General features: G+C 37.1%; 2 protein-coding genes and 1 long non-coding RNA gene across 3 annotated transcripts in view; 2 read left to right on the top strand and 1 right to left on the bottom strand.

Moving 5' to 3' along the window:
• The window catches only part of pdgfra (platelet-derived growth factor receptor, alpha polypeptide), a 95,630-nt gene that overhangs the window by 35,495 nt on the left and 45,356 nt on the right, over positions 1-14,779 (top strand). The window lies entirely within an intron of this gene.
• The window catches only part of LOC141379564 (uncharacterized), a 46,781-nt gene that overhangs the window by 27,949 nt on the left and 4,053 nt on the right, over positions 1-14,779 (bottom strand). The gene's annotated exons all lie outside the window — the stretch shown is intronic.
• gsx2 (GS homeobox 2) lies at positions 10,570-12,143 on the top strand. Its single transcript, NM_001025512.2, is given in 2 exon segments — positions 10,570-11,054; positions 11,356-12,143. Coding segments are annotated over 2 exon segments (729 nt in total). The 5' UTR covers positions 10,570-10,666; the 3' UTR covers positions 11,697-12,143.

The raw sequence follows: 14,779 nt of genomic DNA, 5'->3' as shown, positions 1-14,779 counted from the left end.
ATATATATACAATACAGAAATAATTACTCTATATATATATATATATATATATATATATATATATATATATATTAGTGCTGTCAAAATTAGTGTGTTATTGCATGCGATTAATTTTAATATTTAAGGTCGAAATTATTAGCCCCTTTGAGCAATTTTTCTTGTTGTTGTTTATTGTCTACAGAACAAATCATCGTTATACAATAAATGTCCCTTTAAGCTGTATAGAAGTGTCTTGAAAAATATCTAGGAAAATATTATTTACTGTTATCATGGCAAAGATAAAATAAATCAGTTATTAGAAATGAGTTATTAAAACTAATATGTTTAGAAATGTGTTAAAGAAATCTTCTCTCAGTTAAACAGAAATTGGGGGAAAAAAATAAACGGGCTCTAATAGTTCAAGATGGCTAATAATTCTGACTTCAACTGTTTTTTTAATTGTTTAAAATATTTTTTTTTATTTCCATTAATTAAAATGTTGTCATTCTATGCTATGTTTTTAATAATTTATTGTTTTTGCGTTGTTGTTGTCATCGTTAGAATATTGCTTATAGAATCTCTATATTGTTATAAACAAATATAAAATTATAATAAGTTAGATAAATTACTTAATTTGCTCAATTTTTTTTCTGTAAAAAATGTATATAAAAGTTTATTTATTAGCTGTAAACCTGATCATTTTCATTGCTTAAAATCATTAGCCCTCCTGTACAATGTTTATTTTTTTTAATACTTCCTAAGTGATGTTTAAAGGAATTTTAGGTATTTAAAAAAATATATTTAAATTTGGCTGGAATAAAAGCAGTTTTTGAAAATGTTCAAACACTTTAAGGGCAATGTTCAATATTTCAATTCTCAACAGAACCTCAGTATCCAATAGTTTCCATGTTTGTTTCCAATTCATGTTTGTAAACATTTAGGATGCGCGCGCAGCGAGGTTGCAGGAAAAAACTGAGAGCGCTAGCATTTACAGAGAGGGAATGACATACGATGCGGCACAGAGTTTGTTGTTGTCTTAAAAATAAGTTATATTAATTACATATTATACATACTATTTACATAATGCTTTTATTGTGTATTACAATAGCTTCTCAACCAGTGAAAAGCACAGTTATTTGGAAAAATTAACGTTAAAGTGAGCGGCGTTAGTCTGACAGTGCCATTTGCAATAGCACCCTCCCAATGGATATTGGATAAGACGAAATGGCCAAGCATCCAGCCCCAAACATACAACTATCTCATTGAAACTCCAAGTGACTTTACAAGAGAGAAGTTAAAGGCCTACAAGTCTTTGGATGCCAACAATTCTGTTTGGTCATGTGCAAGAAATAATGTTTCCTGATTACCAGATTCAAAACTATGTGGTGCTAAAAACCGAGGTTCTGCCTAGCTAAAGACAAGAAAAGAAGATGGATCTGTACAAGGCCTGGATAATCATCAACAAGCAAAACAACTGCATTCTGAAAGCGAACTACCTGTATGAATAAAGGTAAAGTTGGTTTTATGTACGCACATTCGTTCATTTAGAAGTCTCTATATTGTTATATTGCTTTGAATATCGATTGGAATTAGCATGCAAGTATGACTTCAAAACAACATTAACACTGTCTAATTGACTGTGAACAATGTTGTACTTTGATAGTCATTGGCTGCTTAAATATTTCTCTATTTAGAATTGGCAAAAAATACTTTTCTGAAACTATGTTATTAAGGATAATGTCTGAGTATGCGAATATAAAACCAACTTTACCTCTATCCTGTACGGCAGGGTATGAGAATTTACACTTTTCCGTTTCATTTTAGCATTCAGTGTCCACAGTTTAATTCACCATATTTAACTGTTTTTTTGCTGAAATTATTGCTGCAATCAAAAATGTATATTCAATCAATAATGTGTATGATTCAGCATGGCGTGACCTTACCTGATATAACATGAGAACTGCAGAGTCCAGCATTTTTAATTAGGTTGTCATCTTATTCAGCTCCCTTTAAGCTAGAGACGTCTGCGGTTGCCATTAAAAGCAGTGTGGTGTATGGTAAAAGTTACGTTTTTCGAATTTGGCATCCTACATGACATGTTTGCTTTTGCAACCGGGAACCCGTGTGACGTCATGTGTAACGTAGGTTGGTAATTCCTCTATAAATTGCTATTAAGGCTTGGTTGTGTTCATAATAAGGTACAAAGCAATGTGTGTTCATGCTTCATTTGTAGAAAATCCTTTGGAAGCCCAAATACAGAAACAGAAGAAGCTCTGTGGAAATAGCAGTGTTTGGACGCATTTTAGCTTTCTCTGCTGTAACATTACTGCAGCTCTAGCCACACCCCTTCGCTGCGCGTGGTGAATGTGCATAACCAGAAGCCCTTGTGATCTCACTAGCTTGGATGTATTTTTTTTGTATCCCCTAAACTTCGTTTGCTGTAGGCTTTGCTATGCTTAGTCTGTAAAAGCCAATGTCTCCTTCAGCATTGAACTTTTAGCATATTACATTCAGAGATGTTGTTTATGTTCACACAGCTACATTACACATCAACTAAAGTAGTACATAGTGGACCACTTATTTAATAAATCAAACAAAGAAATCAGCTATTAAAAATTAGTCATTAAAACTTTTATATTTAGAAATATGTTAAAAGGATATTATTTAATTATTTTATGACATGTAGAAAAATAAAACGATGCCCTTAACATTGACAAAATGGGCTCTGGATGCCCTGATCCCAATTTATAGAAATACCATGACACTGATGTCCTGATCTCTCCAACTAATCTCTGAAAATCATCCTCCAAACCAATATATCATAGAATATGTCAAGATGGATAATAAACTCATTTACAACAAGTGTGTCGCATGTGTGTCATGCAGAAAAGATCTGATGAAGGGAAAAAGAAAGCGAGAGAAGGGAAGGCCGTCATTAACGCCAGTTAGTAAGCTAGTGCTTTCTAGTCAGAGGCTGATCTCAGGACAGTGGTGTGAGAGTGAATTGAGTTGATTGTGTGAAAGTGTCCGCAAATGAGCAATGATAAACAGTATAGTTGACAGAAAAAAACACATTCACACTCAGTGGGTCATGATAGAGCCAGTCAATATAGCAAAGAGTGAACAGAATAAGTCCTTGTCATTCATTCTTTTATTTTTTTTCGGCTTAGTCCCTTTATTAATCCGGGGTTGCCACAGTGGAATGAACCACCAACTTATCCAGCAAGTTTTTTACGCAGCTGATGCCCTTCTAGCTGCAACCCATCTCTCGGAAACATCCACACACACATTTATACACACACTCATACACTACGGACAATTTAGCCTACCCAATTTACCTGCACCGCATGTCTTTGGACTGTGGGAGAAAGCGGAGCACCCGGAGGAAACCCACGCAAATGCAGCGAGAACATGCAAACTCCAAACAGAAATGCCAACTGAGCTGAGGGTTGGAACCAGCGACCCAGTGACCTTCTTGCTGTGAGGCGACAGCACTACCTACTGCGCCACTCCTTTGCCCCAAGTCCTCTTAAGTAGAATTAAAAAATTGTCTGTACTTCTGTTATAACTTTATACTAGGTCATTTCTGACAGAACAAGACTATGCTCCCTGCCTTTCCGTGTCATATTGTGAGCTTCTGCTTGTGTTTTGTTCTAAAGATGTAACATCATGATTATAGTGGCCAAAATAATCACTGTTATCAAAATGATCACAGTTTTCTTATGACCTAAAAATGTTAAAAAATAAATAAATAAAACATTCACTCACTTATTGTATCTAAAAATGATCCAACAACAACTGAAATGTGCAGCTTAATGCAATTTTGTGACAAGCAGCATGAACATGGATCCCTGGATTTTAGATTTGTTGACTTGTGTTTGTATTACTTGTTGTTTAAATTATTTGATTATTATTTTGATTGTACCTGCACTTCACAAGGATCAGTGTTTATGATGTTTTTCACAATATTGCATCAAGCTGCTTTATAAAAGACCCAAAGGGTGCGATTTGATGAAAATATCCAATTGCATTTTTTGTCTGACATCGTTTTTTAATTTAATTTTGTGAAGTCAGTCTTCAGCTCTGTATCCTCAACAGTGCAGGACACACTTTAAATATAAGAAGTATAACACACTTTACTTTAGGTATATAAATATATATTTATAAACTGTCTAAAAATGCATTTACATTGCAGCCTTGTGCAATGAGCAATGACATGAGATTTGCCTTGAGTTTTCAAAATCTTAATAATCACAGTTTAATGATAAGGAAAATTTAGAACAATAACCATAGGGCGACACGGTTACTCAGTGGTTAGCACTGTTGCCTCACAGAAAAAAGTTTGCTAGTTTAAGTTCTGGCTTGGTTGACATCTCTGTGGGGACATTTCTCCTCGTGTTGGTGTGGGTTTCCTCCCGTTTCCCCCACTGTCCAAAGACATGCGGAACAGGTGAATTGAATAAACTAAATTGGCTGTATGTGTGAATGAGTGTTTATGAATGTTTCCCAGTACTAGGTTGCAGCTGGAAGGGCATCCGCTGTTTAAAACATATGCTGGAGTAGCTGGCAGTTCATTCCCCTGTGGTGGCCCCCGATGAATAAAGGGACTAAGCCGAAGGAAAATAAATGAATGAATACTAACTATATGAAAAATGAGTTCATAATAGATAAATCATCTATGCACTATAATATCTGAAACTATATAGACAGCTTTTTAATCATTTAAAATAATCTTCTAAAACTTTATATAATCTATATTAGGTCAGAATAAATATGGGACCCTGGACAACAAAACCAATCTTAAGTTTACATTTTTTGACCGACATATTCTGACATTTTGTTTTCACAAAAGTTGTTTGAAATAGTAAAGTACATTCATTTTAATGTTTTTGTGTGTATGAAATGTTTGATCTTGACACTGAAATCATCTTGTCTTTGACCAATTATTCATGATTTTTTTTTATTTGTTCAGATTATTTTATTTGTTAAGATAAAATGGCTATTTCACTTATTAAAATGTCTTATAATTTGCATTAAAAATATAACTTTATAACTTAACAACTATGTACAGTTTCAGTTAATGAAATTATATTTTCAGTTTCAGTTAATGAAATTAGTACATGTAAAAGATATATATATATATATATATATATATATATATATATATATATATATATATATATATATATATATATATATATATATATATATATATATATATAAAATAAAATGTTTAAGGCTTGTATAAAACATTATAATGTTTTGAGCTCTTCAGCTACATTGTAATCTCAGGCAAATTACGTTCTAAAAGTTTAGAATATTCCAGATTAAACATTAAAGGGGTTGCTCACTCCAAAATGTTAATTATGTCATCTTTTACTCATATACACCTGTTCCAAACCTGTATGAGTTTTGTTCTTTTGTTGAAATGTTGGAAGTCAGTAACTTCCATAGTACTGTATGTTTTTCCCCATGTATTTTGGATCTGAGTGGTGACCAGTTTTCAATATTCTTAAAAAAAAACCTTCTTTTGGGTTCAAAAGGAGAAAAAATATCATTAAGGTTATCAACCACTTGTAAATTTTTATTTTTGGTGAACGATCCTTTTAAGTTAGTTCACAACAGACTGGACTTAATTATGGAAAGCATGAAAACATTTGAAGGGTATTATTTGCTCATTTTTATCTTGAACCATCTCGTGTTTGCCTAATTTACAGCACACGGAATCTCAAGTGCATGTACTGAAATTTAAAAGAGTACTTTTGATATAACTATGGGGTTTTGATTAAGACTTTACATATTTCCCATTGATTTCAGCATGTCGAGCGAAACACAATCGGGATAAGGGCTATTTGGTCGCTCGTCAGGCCTGTTGTGGTTTAGTCATGAGTGTTTGTCTACTGGTTTGGAAAGAACTGTTGGCTTTTAGAAGAGTTGTGCTCTCTAATAAGGTGATGAAAGCGAGGCTTTTTAATGAGGTTAGTTGGACATCTTCTTGAGTTCAGCATCACCGAATCTGTCGGCATTTATCTTGTTTTTCTGGCCTCTCCTAATTGCGCGGCTTTTCTTTCAATCTAAGTCGCTCTAATAAATGCATCTTGTCATTTATTCGTGGAGAAAAACGATGGGGATACGCAACAGTTGCAGTTTGCTGCTGAAATTCCTATGTGTGTGGCTCCCGCTTCTTTTCATAAAAATCGTATCCGTCATTAAGACATAAATTAGATTTTGACACACACGGGCAATTGAATTTAAGCCCCCCACTCAGCCCCCAAAACTATGAAATGAAGAGCAGGCCCTGCAGCTGCTATTCAGATGAAGGAGATAATTGCCAATGAAAAGTCACTGCGCCGCATTATGTTGTCTGCGGGATCATTGTTCATTTTCCCCTTGCTATTGAAGACTATATTGAAAACCCGAGTGTTTCTTTTCAGTTTTCAGTATTCACCGTGTGTTGCTTGGTTACTGGGAATGGGGGGAATCGCCCACTGTATCAGTCGGGATGGGCCGCAGGCTGGCCCCTTGCGCCACAATGCAACTTTTGTGAGAAGGCGTTGACACAAATTAATGACACTTATGCAATACGGCAGTTATGAAGCGCTTATAGTGCAATATTGCACGGCACTGGAGGTGAGACCATACGTCATTTTTCTACCAATACATCACATTGGAGATACCCACATATTTGGTGTGAATGTATTTAATAAAATCTTGTGTCCATTAGTATTATAGCACACTGACTCTCCCATGCGTTTCTAGAAAATGCTCCCCCCATATTATTTGATTTAAATAAAAGTCACTTGCATTTTTATTTATGTTGTTAAGTGTTAATGGAGTGTTTCATGTGAACCCAACGTGTCTACAGAAATACAAATAAAATTTCCTTTTGTGACAAGATTAATTGTTTTAGAAGACTTAACTTCAGAACAGCTCACCTGACGTCGCCCCGTTCTCGTTGATGTTTTACATGGAGTCTTTATTAATTTCATATCAAAATATGAATTATTCATAACTTCTGTAACAATTTAGTTATTATTTTGTATTAAAAAACATCATTGGCAAACCACTTTGCACAAATGTCACAACAAATCTGTACACTCTCTCTGCAAAACAACTTCTAAAAGTATTGTGTTCAAGCGATACAAGAAAATTACATCAAATTGTTTTGTTTTTTTTACCCGAGATGACTTTTTATATATGTTAGAGGCCTGTAATATATTAGAATATATAAGGTGATGGAGGTAATTCTTTGAATACATTGTCTTTTCATGATAAAGGTCATGAAAGACTTATGATAAAACTAATTTTCTTGCATTGTGTTTCGTTGAAGTTCTTGACAATCAATCATGATTTTCTATTCGTTTTTTTGTGTCATATATGGTTACACGTGACCAGGCCCGGATTGGCTAATCGGGAGGACCGGGAGAATTCCCGGTGGGCCGGTCCGTTTTTTTGGCCGCGAGGGCCGGTGTCCCTAGCTGCAGAATCTGTTGCTCGCAGCAGTCACACTTTTTAAATTTATTTATTTACTTGACCACAGCCTTTTTATTCATTATTTTACCGCAACTCTTCTCTTTTCATCTATTTTAATGATTATAACTCAGTTGTGTCTGACAGTAGAACACAGTTATTGTGGTCCAGCGGTTAGCACGTTAGGTTAAGACGCTGCGGACCCGGGTTCGATCCTCGTTAGAGTTACTTATTGTTTTCAGTTTTATTGTTAAGACATATAATTCTGTTAGGGTTGTTGAACATTTGAAGTTCTAAAGCAGCTGTTTTCTCAAAAAAAGACGTGATAGTGTCATTAGAAACTGATTTGGAAATGACCTTATTTTAATATAGTCAGTCGTGAACTGAGGTGGGCCGGTCTGAGGCTTGAAACTCCAGGGCTGAAAAGGTGTCCCACTCCGGCCCTGCACGTGACAATGGGTTTCTTTTACTCAACTCTTTTGTAAATTAATACAAACAATTCAGTACTCACTTAAAAGCCAGTAACACTGCTTTATTTAGGCCTAACGAGGCTCTATATAAGGTTTAACCGAAAGAACAAAAATGGGCATGTCTTTACTTTATCTCTGCAATATAAACGTTATTCAATCACGGTCTTCTCTCTCTTTAAAATTTACTATCCGTTTTCAAGACTCGCTTTCTTAAACGCAGCAGACAAAGATGTAGCCTATTCCTATCACCCCGAGCAGAATGAAAGGAATCAAAGGATTTTTTTCCCCTTAAATGGGCTAATTTTCCCCTTGAATTATGAAAGTAATGGCTAGGTAACACTCTGTGCACAGTACCCGACGGCTTAAGTCTTAAATCCTTCCACGTGGCCTGGCTAGTCGTGGCAATTAGAGCTCATTACAGACTCATAAAGGCTCTCATTTGTGGGATTACTTAATAGACAATGAAATTTTATCGTGAAGCATTATGCAGAGAAAAAAATATTGAAGACTGGACGGTATGATGGGCGCGCGCCGCGAATCATTCCGCATGGGTTGTCAGTCATTCTCTCTCCCTCTTCTCTCTTGTTTCATACGCCGTGTTTCATCCATTACAACAATTACAGACAGAATGACAGATGTGTTTGTTTTTTCGCCTCCCCAATTCAGCCCATTTTAAAGTCATATTCTACCCCGTTTAGGACCAAGACGCTGATTTTAGCAATTATGTGCCTGTGAAAGCTTCTTGGTGATATTAGCACTAAACGCTGATATGAAATCGTCATTACGACGCTTGAACTTTGCCCTCAATTATCATTAGTAGTCTTTCAGTTCTATCATAACATCTATAAAAGCCGCCCCGAACGAGAGCCCATTTTTCTGTGTTTTGCATGGTACTGAAAAAAGATTAGGTGTCAGGCCTGTAATTGGGTTTTGGGCAAAGATAATTGCAGCCTACAGACGCAAGCAGTAGCTACAGCTCTTTCAGATTGACAGCGTTACTTTTACTGTAATCTTCAGACAAGATTTGACGAGGTGAAGTCTCTTCCGAAAGAACAGGAGGCAGAATAAAACCTGACCCACCGTTATGGCAAGACTTAACCTCGTCAAAGCTTGCTCGCGCGCGCCACTGGCCTCCGCGCGCAGTGTCTGGAGGTAGAGGCGTTCGCGCGCAGATGAAAGTGGAAGTTCACCCCGCTGCTGACCCGCCGAGAGATCAAACCCGCTAATTATTGTCACAAGATGAGGGATTAACGCATTTCTGAAATAGCTGGCTGTTTATCCACTCCAAAACCTCCACAATAAACACTTTCTAATTGAATCCTAATCGCTATCAAATTGCAAGCACCCAGACTCCACTGAGAATCATAAATCTTTAATTGCCGGCTCCAGATCTTAGCAAACAGACGTGAATCAAAGATCATCACTGAATTTGAATTGAAAATGTACTGTTTTAATAGTTTATATTAGGATTCAGCCTACTTTTTTGTCTTTTTATAAAATATATTTGAGTACAAACAATACTCTGCAAAACGTTGTAAAAATTAAGCATGGTTTTACCACGAATAAAACAAAACCTATGGATATTTAAACCATGATAACCACCAATGGAATCATAATATTGAACAGTTCGTTAAACAATAACTAAAGGTGTGGCTCTACATACTGTATAATCAATCTGCTCAAACAAACGAACAGATAAATAAACAAACCTGGTGTCTACACTTCTGCTACAATAAACTAATGGTTCTTAAAAGTATTTGTTTTGGTGAAACTACATCATTAGTTATTCACTGGTAAACCTATTTTATATTTTCCCCTTTTGAAACGTGAATATTTCTAATATAGTTAAGAATTGATTAATTTAAGGATCTGTTAATCTGTTTATGAAGTATTTAGTGTACAAATGTATTGTCTGGAGGTTAAGCGCAAAAACGTCAATGTTCACTTCGTTTGAAAGATTGATATTAAGTTATATTCGACTATAACATTTTGATGTTAAAATTTATTACAAATGCAGCAAAAAAAAAAACTGTCTCAGTAGATAAGTTTAAAAGTCGATGAAATCGCAATGGGGTTTTCTGCAACACTTTATCCAATAGTCTGATTTTTTATGTGACATTTGCCATAAATTCTATTATGCACTGCCTATTAAACTTAATGTAGGTCAAGTTAGGGAGGCTCTGGGGAAAACAAGTATAAGGAGTATTGTGGATGAAGCAAGACCTTTTGTAGTTATAGAATTTCTGTAGTTTTACTAATAATCTGTTTTGCTATTTGTATAATGTGGGTACTGACGAAAGTTTTTATACAACAAAGCCAAGCTCATTGATAAATGTTGGCCTTGTTACATCAACTGAGAAGCTACATATTAATCTCGTATATAGTGGGATAATTGTTGATATCTCAGTAGGCGAACTTGCCAAAGCTGTTATGCCACTGTGCTTGTCGAGGAGCGTAAACCCGCGGCTTAACAAGTCTGCATAGGCAAAGATTTGATTGGAGGTTTGCATGGGCATCACGTGTCCCGGGACACTAGAGGTACTAAAGCCCCTAGGCCGTGGGCGCACGTGGGTGACGTTTGGGCCGGCCCTCTCCAGGGACCCTTTTGTTGAACTATCAAACATAAGCCAGCTCCCGAGGGCTTCAGAACAGTTTTGAGACCACTGGGCACTGCGCAAGTTCTTGGAGCATCGCCATCAGTGCGGTATCACTGACACCATCAGCATCTCGCTCAGACAGGAGCAATCATGTCGAGGTCTTTCTACGTAGACTCTTTGATTATCAAGGATCCCGCGCGCCCAACTCTAAGCGAGCACACGGCGCAGGACTTTCTCATCCCCATTGGCATGCACTCTCCCGGCGTGATGAGCGTCACTGCGCCCATCTGCCCGTCCCGGAAGACCGGCACTTTTTGCGTTTGTCCGCTGTGCGTATCCTCACACATCCACTCTCCCCGCGGCGGAATTCCACTGCTCAAGGGACAAGGCTTCACTGCCGGTGACGCGGCGTTCTGCCAGAGGATGGCACACCAACAGAGCCCCGCGTTAGCGCACCCTGGACACGGACACGCGCCTGTCTGCACGCCCACAAGCTTCAGCGTCACTGACCCTCGGAGGTATCACTGCCTGTCTCTAGGTGAGTGAGTGCGCGCGCGCGCATGCTTATACACCTGTTACTGCTTGTCATGATGCACTCTACTATCTAGCATTAGAAAATTATTAGAAGTCGTTATGCATTGATTTCTCTCTCTGTATCTCTCAGTTACTTTATCTTACTGTGAAACAGATTGAATTGCAGATTTACGCATTTGTACCACGAAGAAAATAAAAACAACTGTTTAATTTTATTTAATTTTATTTATTTATTTTTTTTTTGCGATGAGTATGCTACGCACTTTATTTTACATTGAACTTTTCTTTTTTCTTCTTTTCAATAGGTGCATCTGACAACAGCCACATACAGAACGGCAAACGGATGCGCACAGCCTTCACCAGCACTCAACTGCTCGAGTTGGAGCGCGAATTCTCATCTAACATGTACCTCTCACGCTTACGCAGGATCGAAATAGCCACATACCTGAATCTGTCAGAGAAACAAGTGAAAATATGGTTTCAAAACCGACGCGTTAAGCACAAGAAAGAAGGCAAAGGTACGCAAAGGAGCGCGCACGCAGGATGCAAATGCTCGGGCAGCCACTCGCATTATCCGCGCTCAGAAGACGAAGAATCCCTGTCACCTGTATCAGCCACAGAGGAGAAGGAGACTTCACCTATTTAGGGGCGTCACAAACATTACAGACTACAATTTTGTACCATACGTGGCACTTTTAAACGGATCGGATGAAACTACTGAGTTTATGGGACGTTGTCTTCTTTCCATAACCCAAAGTGTGTGGAGGTTTAGTCTGTATTCCCACAAACTACTGTTTTACCCTGACACTCAAGTTATATGTGTGTTTTATCAATGTTTCACTGTGACAGAATACTTTTTTTACAGGTTGTTTTAAGTGAATTCTGGTAATTCATTGTCTTCCCTGTTCTTTAAAGAATAAACTTTGGACTCATGAAGAAGATGAAATATTTCCTGTTTGATATTGTAAATATGCAGACTGTTAATCCTAGACTACTGAGAAGCTGTGATTTTTTTTCATCTGAATTTTATGTGCATATTAATGAAAATGTGTATATTTGTATTTATTTAAATAAAAATACATCTGTGACTTTACTCATGTGTTCTGATATTTATTATCAAGTATTTTACTGCATTTAGACACCTGTTTAAATTCTACACTTATGATTTTAAAGGAATAGGTGAATATAAATACACTAAATTCAGCCAAATCAATTTGTGTTAATTAATTAATTCATCCATTTTCTTTTCGGCTTAGTCCCTTTAATAATCTGGGTTCGCCACAGCGGAATGAACCGCTAACTTATCCAGCATATGTTTTACGCAGCGGATGCCCTTCCAGCTGCAACCCATCACTGGGAAACAATTTAAATTCAACATGAATAAAACTTTGAGAGACAAACTGCGACAATTGAAGTTCATGAATTTGTTGCATTTCAAGCAACAAATGACAACTAGTATTAAGATTTCAAAAGTTTTTGTTTTATTAAGAAACCAACACAAAGCCTTTTGACCCATTGAATCCTCTTCAAAGAGAATACAATAATCCCCTAAAAGCTTCACGAGTTGTATCATATGAAAGATTCACTTGTTAGCTTGTACAATAATCCTACTGTTATTGTTTTGACAAATTTCTGGATGTTTTTCAGATGTTTAAGTATAGTATAATTTAAAAATGATATGTGATATTTTTAATTAATTTTCAGTGTTTTTCTCATATATCCCCTAGTAGGCCACAAAAGGCCTATAGGAGAGAATTTGTATCTCACGGGCCAGGTGATAGTCAATTATACATCTATTCTGTGTGCGCTTTTCAAGAGACGGTTGTACCCCTGTTAAGTTAATCCGAAAGGAGTTTAATTGCAGTTTTTTGTCCCACGTTGGTTGCTTATGTAGCAATTCCCTCAATACGAGCGAGGGAAAAAAGCTACGCAGAGCTGGCCAAAGGCTTTGACAGGTTAGATTGTCCTGCCAGGAACTTGCATTTAGCCGGCGGACCCCCGACGGCGGCGAGCTCAAGGCCTTTCACGAGACGTCTACAGGGTTTCTCCGCGCGCGAGAAAACGATTTAGTCACTGTTTCATTAGGCACTATTTGAACCTTTCAACTTGGGCCAAATTGAGGGGGCATGCTGAAAATTGAGGGATTACGTAGGAGGGGTGATAGGAAATTAGCGAACGCTTAATTTAACTCGTGTTCCGTCAGAGTTTGGGATACATTCCTAATTGAGAGGGGAAGCAGGTGAAATTTTGGTCCCACGCAGGTCCTTTCAGAGGGGGAATAAATGGCCTCCTTTCACGTCTCGCTTCATGATCATATATTATCGAGGGAAGGCACCTAATGAATATATATTGAATTTCTTATTAATCGAATTAGACTTCACCCCTCGCAGGTGCGAGAGAGAAAGAGCCTCCGACAAAAGAGTTTGCAGCCGTTTTAGGACTGACTCCCGTTTTTCAAACATGACACGGCTGACCCCGGACACTTGTCACTTGTTACTTTATTAATATTCTATTCAATTTTGAAGTTTGGAACTTTAAAACTGCAAAGTTAATTTAAGCTGATTCAAAATGAAAGTAAAATTAATATGTAAAATAGATCTTGAAAAAAAATCAATTTATTTATTTTGGTAGGTGGTTGTTTTCGTTGTATTTTTTATTTTTTATTTTCGTTCAGTTGGCTAATTGTATTGTAAGGCAAGGTAATTCAACTGATGTCATGGCATTTATCATCGCTTGTACTGCTTTTGTAGCCAAGTTGAGTAGCAGGTATTCTATATTAGATAATCCGATCCTTAAACCAAATATTAAATGGAAACAAAGTACAGCTCCGCTTTTAAAGTATACTCGCTGTCGCAAAATGGGCAATTACGCATGACAAAGAGCAATTAATAGAAGCCCCTTTTGGGCGCTTGCAGCTGCTTTCGCCTTGAGAGAAGTGGGGCACTCGGGCAATGAATGCCTCCCAAACCTGTTTTGTCCTCAGTCGCGAAAACCGTTTCTCTAATGCTGCAAAGTTGACGTGACACTCTCTTCGGGCTTTTTCAGCATCGTTTGAGCTCGAGGACATCGTTTGGGCTTCCCGTCCAAAACCGATTGTTTCAAAGATGATGGGACTGGGAATTCTAGACACGTGTCCCATCAGTGCTGTCCATGGTGACTTAATTTAGTGGGAACTCGGTCATCACACAATATGTCCTGAGCGCTTTTGTGGCGCTCTCTAGAATGGGCCCTTTCTGAGACTTGTCAGCTCCTCTTCAAGGCGTCCCATTGTTGCGCTCCTGAGCGTGCCCACTATATTATCAAGTGTGCTTAGAGGCTTTGCTGGATTAGAATGTATAGACGTTGTAAAAAAAAAAAAAAAAGTCAGCTCTGAATGAGATAATATATGATTATATTTTATTTTAGAAGAAAGAATATTATTCATTAAGTTGGCCAACTTGTCCCTGAACTATAGGGTCTGCTATAAGTGGACTTGTAGTTTCCAAGAGTTAAAGCAATATTAAAAAGTCTAAATAAGGAAGAAACAAAGATAAAATATAATAACAAACTAGCAAGCGTAGATTTAACTCCTCCTTTGATGTTCTTTGGGATTACTTTGGTTCAGGTTGGCCTAAGTAAATTGGACTATTCATTTCAATTTTAAGATTATTCATATGTATGTGTCTTCTTTTTACAAACTGTAATATTCTGGGTACAGTATTGTTAACTGTGTACAATAACGCAAGTTCA

This window comes from Danio rerio, chromosome 20, assembly GCF_049306965.1.
Source record: "Danio rerio strain Tuebingen ecotype United States chromosome 20, GRCz12tu, whole genome shotgun sequence".
Taxonomy (NCBI): Eukaryota; Metazoa; Chordata; class Actinopteri; order Cypriniformes; family Danionidae; genus Danio; species Danio rerio.
The sequence above is the reverse complement of the archived record's forward strand: the minus strand, read 5'-3'. Positions and strand labels throughout refer to the sequence as shown.